This window comes from Lathamus discolor, chromosome 2, assembly GCF_037157495.1.
Source record: "Lathamus discolor isolate bLatDis1 chromosome 2, bLatDis1.hap1, whole genome shotgun sequence".
In the NCBI taxonomy this organism is placed as follows: domain Eukaryota; kingdom Metazoa; phylum Chordata; class Aves; order Psittaciformes; family Psittacidae; genus Lathamus; species Lathamus discolor.
Genome location: NC_088885.1, coordinates 20,727,084 through 20,743,121, shown reverse-complemented (window position 1 = coordinate 20,743,121; position 16,038 = coordinate 20,727,084). Strand labels below are relative to the sequence as shown.

General features: G+C 38.0%; 1 protein-coding gene across 9 annotated transcripts in view; it reads left to right on the top strand.

The window, feature by feature from the left end:
• The window catches only part of ZNF385D (zinc finger protein 385D), a 426,940-nt gene that overhangs the window by 289,028 nt on the left and 121,874 nt on the right, over positions 1-16,038 (top strand). For all 9 annotated transcript variants that reach the window (XM_065666059.1, XM_065666052.1, XM_065666054.1 and 6 more), the window contains one exon: positions 2,449-2,591. In XM_065666059.1, coding sequence (XP_065522131.1) covers positions 2,449-2,591 — 143 coding nt within the window. The remainder of the gene's footprint in view (positions 1-2,448; positions 2,592-16,038) is intronic.

Below are 16,038 nucleotides of genomic sequence, written 5' to 3'. Positions count from 1 at the left end.
CATTGCTTCAGGTTTCCTGTTGCCAATTCTAGACTACATCTCTGCTCATGTTCAGTGGAAAGAAGTGCTAATTTTTTCAGCTGTAAACATTAGAGAATATCTTTCAAGCAAAAGCTCAGATTTCATGATACCTATCACATGCTCCATCGTTCAGGGACATGTCTGACACTATTGCAAAAACAGAGAAAACAGAGAGCAGCTGTGCTCCTGAACATACTAATTTTCTGTGCCACTCTAGCCAGGACTGTGGTAGATTTTAAACTCTGTTCCAGGGGCTGTGAGTTCCAGCCAAGGTCCTGCAGAGCTGGCTGAGCTTTTCCATTTAAAGCGTGTTCTCGTCCCCAGATGACTTTGTGCAGCCCTGGCTGGCAGCGGCAGGTGTGTGAGCGCCTAGTCATGCCACGGGGAAGGTTCACAGAATGGAAATATTTTACCCTTCATAGCGTGGTATCCTAGGAGAGTATGGGATAGCAGTGCTGATGCTGTAGATAATCCAAACCTGTGAGTCTTTCCTCCATAGCATGGAGATGACACACTCAGTGAGCTGTGTCTCCAAGCACAGATGATATTTCTCAGTCTAGTTTGCATTTTCATCTGTGAGTTGTAGGATATTCAACCTGCTTCAGATTCTTCGCTATTACCAGACAAATGCTCACCTTGGCATTTCTGTGATTCTGTACAATCTCAGGTGCAACTCAAGAGACTTACTGAGGTTTATATTAGTAGGAGTGATTTCTTCCCTTCATTATATGTGAGAGAAAAAATATTTCCAGCATCTAAAAAAAATTACTTCATTGGTCTTTCCTATTCAAAGGGAATAAGATTGGCATGTTCAACACTACCCTATCATCATTGTGACCTGTTCAATTTATTTTTATGCTGGTTTCGTAATAATTCCATGGGAATGTAGCAATTGCCAATGCAATTGCAATTATTAAATACTTGATTCTATGATGGCGAGCTGTGGAAAGCAGAGCTGCTTGGCCTCTGCTTTTCTGTTGCTCTTATCCTTAGCTGCTGCATTCAAAGAGTTATTTGCTACACTTTCAAATTGAGGAAAATGTAAAAATTAGTCAAAAAATGGCAGTGACTCTATGACAAAACCTAACGTGAGCTTGGAGCAAACCCTCATCCAATATCTTTAGTTTACTAATGGATAATGTTTTCCTTTCAATGATTTTTAGTGAAATCTTTCACACAGGACCTGAAATTTGGCAAAACCCAGTCTTTGAAAATTTAGCTCAAGCTGATTTTATACCTAGAAGCAGAACTGTGGATGATCTGTTACAACTGTTTAATTAAATCCTGTGCTGTTAGCCCTCATTTAGACATATTTAATGGCAAACCTTGTTAGCAGATTTGCTGGCCAAATACAGAGAGATTCTGTATATCATTCTGATTATATCTGGTCTTCTAAAGAATGTATGCAGCTTGTCTAATGAGGTGTCTGTATGAATGAAAGGAAAAGATTCCGGCTCTCTTCCGTCTGTTGGTCTGTCTGCCTGTGTCTCTGTTCAGTCAGTAGGGTAAAACTCCCTTTTTTTTTTGGTTTTAAAATGTTTCTTGTATTCTTACAAGCAGGTTTTTACAGTCTGCTGCCTGCCTCTCAGTTTAGAAGAATACTGACATTTTAACAGTTTCCTAGGATCCAAGTACTCTTTAATTAACAGGGAATTGATGTTTTGGAGTGCAACCAAAACATGTGAGACATTGGAAGCAAGAGAACAGGCTTGGATCTTTCCAGTTTCTAGCTGGCTGTGGCAAGGAACAAACAACTAAGTAAAATAGGGTGCACTGCAAACAGGTAGTGACTTATTGGTATGCAAGAGGATTTCTTCATTTGCATCATGTTCCCACAGAGCTAATGGTTGGTACCATTAGGCAACAGGAACTTTCTGCTGCACAGAGTCTGAATCAGCTCCATCCCTTGCAAGAGCAGAAAATGTTTATCGATACCTTTCCACAAGCAGCATTGTGGCTGCTGAAACTGTTCTGAATTTAGATTTGTATTGATCAGCTGTTGAGGCAGCAAGGTATGTTGTGTTTGTGAAGTTTAGGTTGGCTCTGAAGCGGTAAGGCTTTGGAGGGTTGAGCAATAAGGTTGGAATGAAACACTGAATTCATAGCAGAATGAGACTAGCTGAAGTCGTAAAAGGAAGTCAGACATACACTGAACTATATTATTCCAGATAATCCAGGGAAGGAAATGGTTTATTAGTTAATTTTAAATAATAGTAGACTGATACCTGAGGTAATCACTGGCAAAGAATTATAACCATCACTGAGGCAACTGTGCTGTTTTTCAGTAATGGTGTAATTTGTGGTCAAATAATAATGTATTTGTTTAATCCAGTATTGACTTTTTATTGTTGCTTTTTGGGGTTGGCTTTTTTTCCTTCCCCTTAATCACAGTACTTGCTGAATGCTTCTGTCTCTTTCTACACATAGGTGGTACATGCCAGAGCCCTGCTCTTCCAGCCCTAGTGCGTCCTCCTGCTCCACCTTTGCAGCCATCGCTGGATATTAAACCATTTCTTCCGTTTCCTCTGGACACTGCTGCAGCAGTCAATCTCTTTCCCAACTTCAATGCAGTAAGTACACTCCTAACAGTTACTGTCTACCTCGGTGAGCCACAGTTTCCATGAAAGACTCAAGAGGGCACAAAGTAGAATTTTATGTACTCAATTAAACCTGGAATATTCTCTCCTTTACTGAGGGCCAAATAGCTCTTTCAGATACACTGCTAGGCCATAAATTAAAGCCTAGCAGAGTGTTAGTCAGAAGTAATATAGAAGGAAAAAATTATATGATCCCAAATGACATTCAGTGAAGTTGCAGGCCATATTCAGTCCCTGGGCTTGTGAGTTTCTCATTTTAATTTAAGATGGGCAGAGTTTCGCTAGCTTACAGTTTGCTGCATCTCTGAGAGTGAAACTCTCAGGCTGATGGCATTCTGCCTCCCATCTCCAACAAGCTTCCTCAGAAGTACTTAAAGTATATAAATTGGAAGGGCTACAAAAGTTAAGACTGTTGGTGCAATTAAAATATAAGAATGAGAACAGCATTAGCTGGTATATAAGCTATTCACTGGCAAACAATCCAGTGTATTTTTTCAGGTTAGGTTATGTTGTTTCTCACACCTTAGGTTAAAACAAGGTTAGTTATCTCTTTAATTTTTTTATTTATTTATTTAGTCATATTGTGATTATAGAAATCTTATTTGTCCCTAAGTATTTTTATTATTTTACTGACATTTGTCATGAGTGTTTCAATTTTCCTGTTTCTGGCTGAGATATTTAATGCTTTAAAAAAAAAGAAGTCCATATTGTTTTTACGCTTATTTTGACTTGGTAGAATTATGCCCCTTTTTACTTTGAAGGTGCTCTGGAAAGTCCTTTTCCTTGTGTATGTATACTAGATCTAGGGGAAAAAAAAAAAATGTGTGCGATTACCTACTTTGAGAGACAGAGAGGGGTGGAATTTGCCATGCCAAAACAATTCTAATTAACATGTGAAAACCTTAATTACAGTAATTGCAAGTAGCAAAAGAACATGCCCATTCTAAAAGCAAATTTTAGTAATCAATAGCAAATTTCCGTAATTAAATGTTCAATTATTTGCCTTTTATGGATGTTCATTTTACTTTCAAGTAATTAAAATGAACTAATCGTAAAAAGTATTTATGCTGTCTTAAATTCATTCAATTAACAGCATTAATAGATATCAGAGAAACTATAAGCTGCAAGTCTTAAAATGCTCAGAAACAATGTCAAAGAATTATTATTATAAAGAAACTATAAAATTTTAAAGTTTATATAGGTCTGCAGCAGAGTTTCGAACAGTAGTGGTTTTAATCAAGTTACTGATATCTGAGACTTGTTCACAATGCTTTAGGGGAGGGGTTTTCACCAGTTTTGCTTTGTGATCAGTATTTATGTTTAATGCAGTAGGCCAGATGAATTTTTAGAGATTGCCTATTAGATTTATGGAGGTTTCCTTTCAGGATTTTCCATAGTTTATACAGTCATTTGATTGTTTTGCTAATTGTTTAACTCTGCTTAATTCAAATGCAATTTTAATGATGGATTTTAATAAATAGTTGATAAGCTTGTGTTCTTCCATAGACTTGCTGAGCTTGTGTTCTTCCATAGATTTGCAGGTTTTTTTCTTACAATGACTGATTTTATACTGCAGGTATTTTTGGGGAGGGGAGGAGGAATAGAAGGTGTGCTCATATTAATTTGTAAGTAAGAAAGTAAAAATAGACTCCTTCCAAACCCTGTTTTTCCTGAACATCATCTTAGTAGTATATCATTTGGTATAAGCACTGTAGTTGGATTTTACGAACTTCTTCCCTCTTCAGTTTTTCAGTAAACTGAGCCTATGTTTCAAGAGTGAGACTAGCAGCCCCTTTTTAACAGCACTCTGAGCTTCATTCCCACGCAAAGAACTGCTTCCTGTGATGTGTGGCAATCTGTCAAATCCACCTTTGATGAATATGTCAGTCCTGAATATGAGGATGCTATAATCAGAGCTGCTGTCACCTGCCTTGCTGCTCATAGTCTTTGCCTTGCAACATGACCTTTGCCTTCTTGTCATGTGTCTTGACATGCAGCATCATTCTCAGTGTTCCCATTTTCATTCTGAACGGTGTATTATTGAACACTGCTATGTTTAGCTCATATGCCAGAACTGGTTAATGGCATCCTCCAAACATGTAGGCTAGCTGAGAAGTTCTGCGTGTTTCCAGTTCTTTCCAAGCTGGCAAATCTTTTGGGTACACATCATCAGCTGCTCAGCATTATCAGCCTAAGGAGAAGGTAATGTCTGACACGGGCTTCAAGTATGTGAATGCGAGACAGAAAACAAGTGTTTAACCCCAAAATTATCTTTGTAAATAGGCATGCTCATGAACTGTTGTGGCTGTTGATAATACTGTATATTCATTGACAGTTCTACACAGTGTCAGCAGAAAAGCATTTATGTTCTATGGCTAAACCAAAGTCAAGCAGGTGATCAGTAAAAGAACACCTGAACTGGACATTCTTTTAATAATTTGCTTTACCCTTGATTGAGACATCAAGGTCATAGATTGTGTCTTAGGAAATGGATTTCTAAAAACTTCTTGACCCTCTCACAGTTCCACAGGAACTGATGAGTTTGTAGCATGTTCAGACTATTTTCCAAGAGACTAGAAAAGTCCAGAGTTTTGGCCATTTACTGGCCACTATTCAAGAGCCTTCACTTGAAAGGAGCATGATCAAGGAGAAACTTCAGTAAAAATCAGTCATGTTTCAGAGGAAAAAAAAGTGGTCTCTCATTGTGGCAATCTGAACTCAAGAGTTTGGTTCTGATAGGCATGAATGTCTGAGCTAATCAGGCTAAGGTCACAAAAGATAATGGAAGAAAATAGGCAATTTCTCTTTTTGTCTTTTTTGTGTGGAGAAAAATACAGAAGTTTGGTTGTAATGCAGGCAACCTGTATGTCTACTTTGGTATGAGGTGAGTGAACTCTGAAAGTTCCCATTCATCTCCTTTTGGACCGGGCTTTGATGAGCCATGTCTAGTGGAAGGTGTCCCTGTCCGTAGCAGGGCAGTGGAACTAGATGATCTTTAAGGTCCCTCCCAACCCAAAACATTCTGTGATTCTGTGCTCTCTGCTGACTATAATGAGGGACCAGCTCAGCTGCATCTGCATTTAGTTAGATGAATCCCACATTTGGGACAGGTCATAAGCTATTCACAGCTGATATATTAAATTCCACTCAGAAATCAGATGACAGAAGTGCTGACATTGAATGTTTACAGAGGAATGTTCCAATTTGTCAAGCAGCTAAGCTTCTAATTTTATCTAAGGACAATCTTAAGGGAATTTGGTATCCAGATGAACTGCATAGAAATATCAGGAGAGGTGAAAGCAAAAGTAACTTAACCAGTGAAGAATTTCAAGCACACACAAAAGAACTAACAAAACCAAATACTGATCTTAAGTATCAAAAATAATAATACTAAGGTGTTGCATTTTGTAACAGGTTTTTCACTATATTTCAGTTTATTACAAACATAAGATTATTATGATGATTTTGCTGTAAAGCAAGCTCAGTTTTTGCTGGCCACCTTAGAAGAAAACATTCAGCAGTGATTTCAGAGAATACAAGAGATAACGTGGGGTGTGCAAACCTTTATAAGTAATATCTTTGGACACTGAGGAGAGGTAGAAATAAAGGGAGTAACATAAGAAATGCTGGGAAAATAACATGTGAACCTTTGAACCATTCCACTTGAGGAAGAACTTTTTCTATTTATATAAGAAAGTATAAAGCAAACATGGCCATTAACAATCTGGTTAGCTGAACATTTGTAGGTGCTAAGCTCTTAATTCTGAAGCAAATGGGTACCCTCAAGTCCTATAGAAGAAGAAACTTTAACAGCACAGCTGTTTAAACTGAAAACAGCCCAGTGATGCAGGCCCTGAAAAGTCACAAGTTCATTGCAAGTTTATTGGGTATTACAAGATTAATCAAGTGTGTGGGATTTAAATGGCTAAATTTTATGAATGAAAGAAACTACAATTATAAAAAATGCTTATGTAGCCTTTTAAAATATGATGTGAAGATTGTCAGAGGAATAGAAAAATAAATCATCTATTCTGAAAAATGTTTGGGATCATTTAGCAAACAGTTGGTGTACTTCTGCTTTTACATCTTCAGATTGAGATGCTCTAAGTCTGTGTGCTTCTGAGAACAGGTTCTTAGAGAAACAAAGCTTTAGCAATTGTATTGAATATGTGCTGGTCCGTGGGTGCATGTGAATGTGCATATGTAGTGTTTCTTCTGTTCATAAGCCAGTGGTTTGTTGCAAAGAAATTTCACAAAGCATCGAAGTCTAGAAGTTAATTAACTTGTAGGAAAACATTTGCATTTATATGAGTCCCTGGACTAAAAGGAAATGCTTCATTTTGCTAGACATCAGTGTCAGCCCTAAGTGATCCTCCCATAGAAAAAAACCTCAGATCTCTTTCATGGTCTCCAAATCCCATCATCCTCCAAGCGCAGGTGTATCAGAAGCCAGGTTTTGCTTATTTTTGAAGCTCTCAGAATTACATATTTCATCTTCCTGAGAGACAGAATTTAGTTTACAAATCCGGGACTTTTGCTGTTACAAGGTGGAAAATCAGACAGTTCATTCCACTCCTTGTCCATTTATTCTTTGAAGGATATGCTGACCATTTTTCTGAAAGAAATCTAAAAAATATTACGCTTTGTAGACTGTAAGATAAGCATAATCTGTATTGGAAAACGTCCACAGTCTTGAAGATATGAGTAAGTGCTTGCAAGCGGAAATAGAGATGTTGCTTGAAAAGCTCCATCCTGACTCCACATTAATGCCTGATCTCCCTCGTTGACAATGAAAAGTTTCCCAATTTTCCAAGGAAGTATCCTTTGAAAAAAAACATGATAAAAATATAGACTAGAAATGTATGACTTGGAAGAGCAGTGGCAATGTCAGAACCGTACTAAACTGAACTATTACTGTACATACATTTCTTTTTCACGATCCTTCTGTAGTAATCCTTGTTCAGTCCCCTGATTTTTACTGTTTGCTGACTTGACACCAGTAGCCCCGGGTGCAATATTGAAGTCTCAGGTTTTCACCGTCCCCCAGTGGAGGTTTGTCATAGGAGGAGGAGGTAACAATGGCTATTTCCTTGAGGGTTAGGGTTCCAGCAGAAGCTTGAGTTAGGGTACCAATGTAGTACTCCTTGCTTCCTAAAAAGCAGCCTGTGCAACAAGCTAGCAGCTTCCAGGGCAGCACAAAGGCTGCATTCTCCATTTACAGAGGCAAATCTTGTGTTTGTAGGTGTTGGTGGCAGGAATTTACGGCTGGCTTGTTTCACTGGGAGCTGCTTTTCTCCCTGCTCAGGTCTTGCTTTCAGGCTCTGCCTGGCCTGCTGATAACCACTGAGCTAGCTCGTGCGGAGTTCGTGGTTGGTTGGGGAATGCACTCTTCTCCCATTGTGTCCAGACAACTGAGAGAAACAGCGTAGAAAACCTGCTTGCTGACAAGTATCTCTGGGAAGTTTGTGCCAGGAAATGCGGAGAAAAGCCTGTCAAAAAGCTGCCAGAAGACATTTTAAAAAAACTTTTCCTTAGGCTCTTGTCACAGATAGTTTTTTATCTAGAAGAGAGATACATGCTGCAGAAATGGTGTGCCAATTTTCTGGATGTTATGAATAAGATGTAACTTTTGATAGTGAAGCGTGGAGGAGGAATCCGAAATACATGTTAGTTTTTCTAAACATTAGCAGCCTGAAATTCACAAAATAAACCCAGTGGTTTTCCGTGTCTCTACACAATGGTTTTGTTCCATGTTTTCTGACTTAATTGAGCAGAGGAGATTAATGAGACTACATTTCCTCATCATATACAATCCTTTAAGATTCAGTACTGATGACATGCTGTCAGAATGCTTTGTTTCTAGAAGAGGATTGTCAGGGGACAACACAATGGCCTCAGTTTCATGTGAATCAAAATGGAATACTGCCTATATAGAAGAACTTGGCAGTAAAAATACAGTCTGTGCTGATTTTAATGTTATTTCCATGAGAAGGACCTTTATCAGGTGGAGAACTGTACTGCACCAAATTGTTAATTTATCAAAGGGGATTATTGCTTCTGGGAGTATTCTTTGCATGGCTGCTCATTCACACATGTCTAGAAACAGAGGGTTTGGCTTGCTCTTTTCCTTTTCATAGCATTACAATTGAGCTGTAAGGTAGCTCTACTCTTCTTTATGGTCTATATCTCTAGTGCTGTTTAGCTGAATATTTTTCAAAATAGGGAAGACTGCAAAAATAATACTTGGGTTCAGGAATTCTTCATTATAATAACATTTTCATCACTGGCCAGGGCATATAATTAAGAAGCCTGCAGGGGAAGAAGAGGGATTAGAGAATGAGCAAACACAAGAAAATTCTGGCGATTAAGATGTTTTTATTTGATGCTTGCAAAACAGAAATGAATCAACATTAGTATGAAATATTCAGTTATTTGAATTGGCCAGATTTATTTGCTGTACATATAAATCCTTAATCTACACCATGGGCTCTGTTTGAAATAACAGTAAATCTCTGATTCTCTGCTGCAGAGGAAGTGTTCACAGCTCAGGAGACATGGTGAAATTAAGCTCTTCGTCTTTTTCCAGTTTTGAGTCATTTTTGGGTGGATGCAGATCTCCAGGAATACTCTATCTGCCTGTTCTTCTTTATGGTCTATGCTCTTTGTCACAGACAGGGAACAGAGCTCATATTCAGACTTTGTATAAATGAATGTTTCTGCAGCCCTCAGGTAACTTTCCCATGGTTGCCTGTCATTGTACAACTGTTGTTTTTCCAATGAATAGTGGCTGGGGAGTAGTGTCTCAGCTCCCTAGGAGTTGTCTCCAGAATGATTGCTTTTATTTATTTTAGACTTGATGGATCATCTTACTAAATCTAGCCTTAATCCCTTTGCAACCTCCTTTACAATCTCCTCTAAAAATTTTTGGCCTCTGCTTGCAACTTACAGCTGGGACTCCTTCAAGTTTCAACCCAGGTATGAACAAAAGTTTGTTTCTTATGTTTCTCTTAGTATTACCTTACATTTTAACAGCACTTTCTGCCCTGGTTTTGGAATTGCTTTATTGGGCCCATGGCACTGGGGTTGGACTAGATGATCTTTAAAGGTCCTTTCCAACCCAACTCATTCTCTGATTCCTCACAACTTATTTGAACAGTTTTTGGATTATGTTCCAATTAGGGAATTAGCAGTCTCCTATGTTTATGATGAGCAGCTATCACCCCTTTCCACATAAAATACTGCAGTTTTGAGAGCTTAGAGTAGTTCGCTTATGGGTGCAAATGGGTAGATATAATAAAAAAAAAAATCCATTATAAAGTTTTATTTTTATTTAAATTAAATTTGTACCAAGGGTGCTCCAACCTTCTGTGATAGGTTTCAATATAAATTCAGGTTTCTAGGATGCACATTCTCCTGGGGAAGCAAATGGTAAGATTATCTCAAAATAGCCTAAGTTTATGTCATTTCACCTTGCTGAACATTGTAATACCTATCCTTGAATTCATCTCTGTAATTGTAATGTGGTTGTAAACTAACCAACCATACCTGTTTCCCAGTTGCTGCCCAGTTTTATGTGTGTCTTTGGTAAATCTGTTTTGATTTATCCTGAAGTTCCAGTATGTATATATGGAACACATATATGTTGGGCCTTCTCCAGCTACCGTCTCTGTTGGAATTCGGCTCTGTGGCCTTATTCAGGGTCCTCACAGATGTCTTTCTGGCGGTCATTTGGCAGTTGCCACCTGCAGATTGTATTTACTTTGTGGGCATAGGTAGGATGTTGCTCTTCGCACATGCTGAGCATATAGCATGTGCACTTCCACCATCTGTCTGATAGCACACAGCTTCTTTAGGATTTTTCTAGCAGTATTTCACTCTCCAGTCAGTCAGCACCTTACAGCTGAAGAACAGACATTTGTGCTGTTTCTTTTGCCACGTGAGAATGGGTGGACTTCTAACTAGCCTCCACTAATTTTCATGTCCATAATTAACTGAAAAGGTCTGAGGCAGAAGCATCCTGTTTGTATAAGCTCATGACTACACTATTCGATAGATGTTCATACAGTAGATTATCGAATCATAGAATGGTTTGTGTTGGAAAGGACCTTAAGATCATCCAGTTCCAACCCCGCTGCCATGGGCCAGGACTAGACCATGTCACCCAAGGCTTTGTCCAACCTGGCCTTGAACATTGCCAGGGATGGAGCATTTACCACTTCTCTGGGCAATCCATTCCAGTGCCTCACCACCCAGAAGTAAAGAACTTACAGAATCATAGAATCATAGAATAGTTAGGGTTGGAAAGGACCTCAAGATCATCTAGTTCCAACCCCCCTGCCATGGGCAGGGACACCTCACACTAAACCATCTCACGCAAGGCTTCGTCCAACCTGGCCTTAAACACTGCCAGGGATGGAGCACTCACAACCTCCCTGGGCAACCCATTCCAGTGCCTCACCACCCTAACAGGAAAGAATTTCCTCCTTATATCCAATCTATACTTCCCCTGTTTAAGTTTTAACCCATTACCCCTTGTCCTGTCACTACAGTCCCTGATGAAGAGTCCCTCTCAGCATCCTTATAGCCCCCCTTCAGGTACTGGAAGGCTGCTATGAGGTCTCCACAGAGTTTCTCTTCTCCAGGCTGAACACCCCCACCTTTCTCAGCCTGTCTTTGTGTGGGAGGTGCTTGAGCCCCTTGATCATGAAGGCGTTTTGTGAGCAGTGTTGTAGGTTCTACATGATCTTTAGATGGGGAGCTCCACATACTTAAAAATGACGCACAGCAAGCTTTGTTTTCTGTGTTTTTGTTTTGGTTTTGTTTTTACTTTGTGGTTTCTTGTTATTGTTAAAACAATCAATAGGATCTGAATATCTCACATGCTGGTTTGTTTAACTGACAGTTACTAATGCCGAAACAGTAGACTTTCTGAGCTATCTCAACCTGCCTTGCACATTTGCAAGGGCACTGCCCAGTGCGCTGACAGATAACTTGCTGTTGGAAAGTCGTAGTCCCCAAGGCAAAAGCAATAGCACAGACTTTACTGGGGACTGAGGGTCCGTCAGGCTTTTACTTTACACGCAAAACCTTCTCATAAAGGCAATAAAATTAAGTACTCTTCAGATTTGTTAAATCTTGATGAGTGGAATTACTTAAAACTAAATTTTATAAAGCATTTTGTAAAGCATTTTAAATAATGTTTTAATCAGTTGATGTTTATACCTTTTGTCTTAATAGCACTCCATTGAAAAAGATCAATGATTATTTTATTCTGCAAAGACTATAAAACTTTAATGGGTTGCATAATAAGTATAACTCATAAAATCTACAGTTTAAATATAGATGGTTATTAACCTGCTTTGAAAAAGATGCAATTAAAGTGAAAAGGAATTACTTTAAAACAATTATTTGATTACTGTAGTGTGAGGAGGAAAAAAAGTGATAAAATTCTGAAATCAGTATTATTTCTGTTGATTAGACAGACATTTGAAAAGATTTAAAATAAGGCATGAATCTTTCCTAGCCTTAGGCATGTTTGTGCTGCTAATCTTGCTGAATAACTATTTACTGAAGTTTCTTGTACAACCTGCAGTTCATTCTTCTTAGGAATTTCAAAGATGCCTATTGAAAAAAGCATGAGTTTGCATGACAGGTAATTTTACACACAGTAAATACATTCCTAAGCACAATTACCTCATTAATTGCTTATTCATAGCATGCAGTAACAGTGCTATGTTATTCAAGAATTTGTCCTAAACCAGACTCACTTTTATCCTTATGGTAATGAAAAGGTTTGGGACTCACTTTTTGACATTCCTTTTAGTCACAGTATTTTGAGCTGGTAAATGGCACATGTTGAAGAACTTATTTATCTGGAGTCATTGATGCAGTCTCTGATGGGATATTTCTGTAATGTCCGTGTCCTGTCTAATTTATTTTATCCCAACTTTTTTTTTTTTTTTTTAGAAGGGAAGAAAGTCCCCAAAGGTTGTATATTGGACTTGTACAGTAGAACTGAATGTAGAACTCCAGATTCTCATGCAACTACTGTTTTTCCTGGCATCTTTCCTATGGCTCTGAATGCTTGAAGTGACACTGTGTAAATATCCATATAGATTAAATTAGTAATCAAAATCATTCATAAAAATATAGTATATAAACTTGTATCTATCAGGAAATCAGTGTTTCTCTTTTAAATACATTGGTTTATATAAGATAGAGGCGTATCAAATTCTTACTATATAAAAGACAAATCAACAGTTTCCTGTCAAACATTATATTTTGTCCAGAATTAAATGTTTTATAATATCATGAATAGAACATTTTAGATTACTTATTGTACTTGCATAGTATTTTTATCAGAATAAAAAAAAAAAAAAAAAAAAGGTGTCTTTTTATTACACAACAAAAGCAATCATTTTTAGGATTAAATGTCTAAACGACTCACAACAGAAGCCTAAATAGTCTACAACTCAATGAAAATGTCAGATACAAAAAAAACATGTAGGAAAGATATTCTTAATTACAGTTAGAGGTGGTGTAAAAGCTGCTGGAAAACTGACCAACAGAAGTTTCTTTCAGTGGTTTCTTACTGTGAAACTGCTGGGATGTTCGAATGGCACAGAGAGCAAGCATAAAGAATGGAGGCCATGGCAAGCTTTCCTGCAGTTGAGCAAAATGAACCCTCTGAAGAGAATATTTGAAAAAAATTTTGGGGGATTTGTATTACTTTTAAGTTATTCCTGGGACATTTGTCAAAAAGCCAGAAAAAGTGTTAAGCTGCAGCCTTTACTTCCCTTATTCCTGCATACTTTCCCCAGGCTCATCTGTAGTCTATCATGTCCGTGCTTTGTTTACACTACAGGGAACTGTGTCCATCAGACAAAGATATCAATTTTGGATCCTTAAACAGTATGGGCTAATTACAGAGTTGTGTTTTTTTTATTTTTTGTTCAGCAGTCCACACTCAGAGAAGTCAGGTAGCTGATCTGATGTACCTGTGCATCTTTGGTTTCAGCAGGTAGGGCAATGAGATTATAGCAAGGTAACAAAAGCCAGGACCAGGCCAAAGCATTATCTTTTCCTATAATTCTTCTCTGACAGCTTATGGAAAAGCAGAAGAGTAGAAAACAGATAAAGCCACTCTTGCCAGACTATGCCTCGAGTGAGGTATGTTTTAGGAAGTTCTTAAGCCAAATGTGTTGCCTTGGCATGTGATAGCCTTCCATGAGTTAACATGCTGAACTGGATGGAATCGGCCGGAAAGTTTGTTTGTTTTAACTACTAATGAAGTAATTTGAGTTTCCTCATCCCCTTCTCTAGACGGTGCCAAGTAAGGGAGATACATGGGGCATCCAGAGTAGTAGAAATAGATGGGACTATATGAACTATGACTTGGTCATAAGCAGTAGAAGTCTAAGGAAGATTTTTAAGGTGCTGTGCTTGTGGAAGCTGGAAGTGGATGGAGAAATGTCCATCACCTTGCTGGTATTTTGCGTTTGAAATGTACTGATTTGCTAACAGATCCAACCCATTACATTATTGGTGTTCCTAGGACTCGGATGACAAACATAAAGCACAGGCGTGATGCCAGAGTTACTTATAGGAGCACCTTCCCAAATGGCAGTATCATCTCTGGGAAGCAGCAAAAGCTATTGTTGGCAGTGGGAGGTAACGCAAGAGATTGGTGTCTGGGAGAGAAGCAGCAGTACTGAGATTGCCAGTGAAAGGGCTGGAAAATACTAGATACATGGTATTGGGCTTGGAAGAGAGGTACGAGGAACAGCAGAAGGGTTTCAAGAAGAGAGACTTGGAAATAGCTCAGAACAGGTATTTGAAAGATGCATTTGCTTCACACACAGAGTCACAGAAAGGTAATGGTGGAAATATTGCAAAGCAAGTTAAAATATCCAGTTTCTACTCAGAGTTTTTACGGCTTTGTTCCTGGCAGGAATGGTTCCTTTCCTTTTTAGTTGCATATTTTTTTCCCAAGAACTTAATACCTCCTGAAACATTTAGAAGCAAGTTGGTTCTCTTTATATCTATCTTTCTTATTTTCATTTTACAGGAGCTATATCTGCTTGAAACCTACCTATGTTTTCCATTCTAAATTTGAAAGAGAAATTACCTTGGTAGTTATTGAAAATATGTCTCAAACTGAACTAAAACAAACACAAAATCAGAAAGAGAATGCGCTTCTGAAATCAGAGAAAATCCTTTAAGAACAAACCCCCAGGTACTATAAAATGTCATGGCTTCACAGCTGTTCACTCTGTTCCTCAGTAAGGATGCCCTGATGAAGGGGAATTGTTCTTAAATTTCTGTGCACAAAGATGATAGCATGTAATTTTGGTCTTCAGTGCCTTTCTTTTCCATTAAGCCAAGCCATAAATAAAGGTAAAGTCTGCCTCAGCAAATACTGTGCATGCATGTCTCCTCTGTAGCATCATAAAAAAAAAAAAAAAAAAAAAAAAAATCCTGTCTTTTCAAACAGGCTTTCTAAAATGTGAAAAAATGCCTGTTTCAGATGACGCCGAATTGCACAAGAACTAAGGATATGCAGATTAGCTTTTACTTCATTTGCTAGGACCCCAACATTCATTTGATTGCAAAAAGTTGTATTTCATTTAGAATTATTTCCTTTAGCTGTTTTCTTCACAAGACACTGCAAACTCAGAAATACAGAACATGCAGTGTATAAAATTCTCATCCTTACTTACACATTTCTGTGATTTGGTTGCCATCTCTGTTTCATACTAGTTGGATTCACAGTAAAACACTGTAATATTTCATCTATGTTTTTTAAAACAGCATTTCTGTGCACTGGAACACACCAGGAGAAAGGCTGTGAAGAACTTCACGTTCAGTAATTAAGCATCTTAAGTATTTGTTAAGCTTTTCAGTAAAACCCAAGATTAATCAGTAAAGCAAAAAGACACTTAATACTGCAATAATGTATTATTTAGTATATAACTGCTCTTAAATAAGAGGAGGATTAACAATCATCTGCTTTGGTCTTTGGCTATCATTAACAATGTTTAAGTCTTCCACCTAAGCAAGGATTTAAGATGATTATGCAAGCAGCAGATCTTTTAGATGGTTACAGCTGGTGATAAGTATGCATTATTCCCGACTTATGAGCTGTGCTAAAAAAATTATTGTCTTGCTAGGCTTTTGTCACAGAACAGTATAAAAAGTCATTGATTTCAGTTAGTTGTTTCTAGCTGTTCATTATACAGAATGAGGGAGAAACTCCAAGTATTAAAATAAATTTTGTTTAGGAAGCACATTGTTGCTCATAGAGATAATTCCTAAAGGAATTGGCAGTTTCACTGGATAAAAGTAGCCAGTCTTACAGATAGCACCAGTCAGGTATTTTTTGAATTGAGAGTTCTATATGGCAACAGAAGCTTGTGTGGAC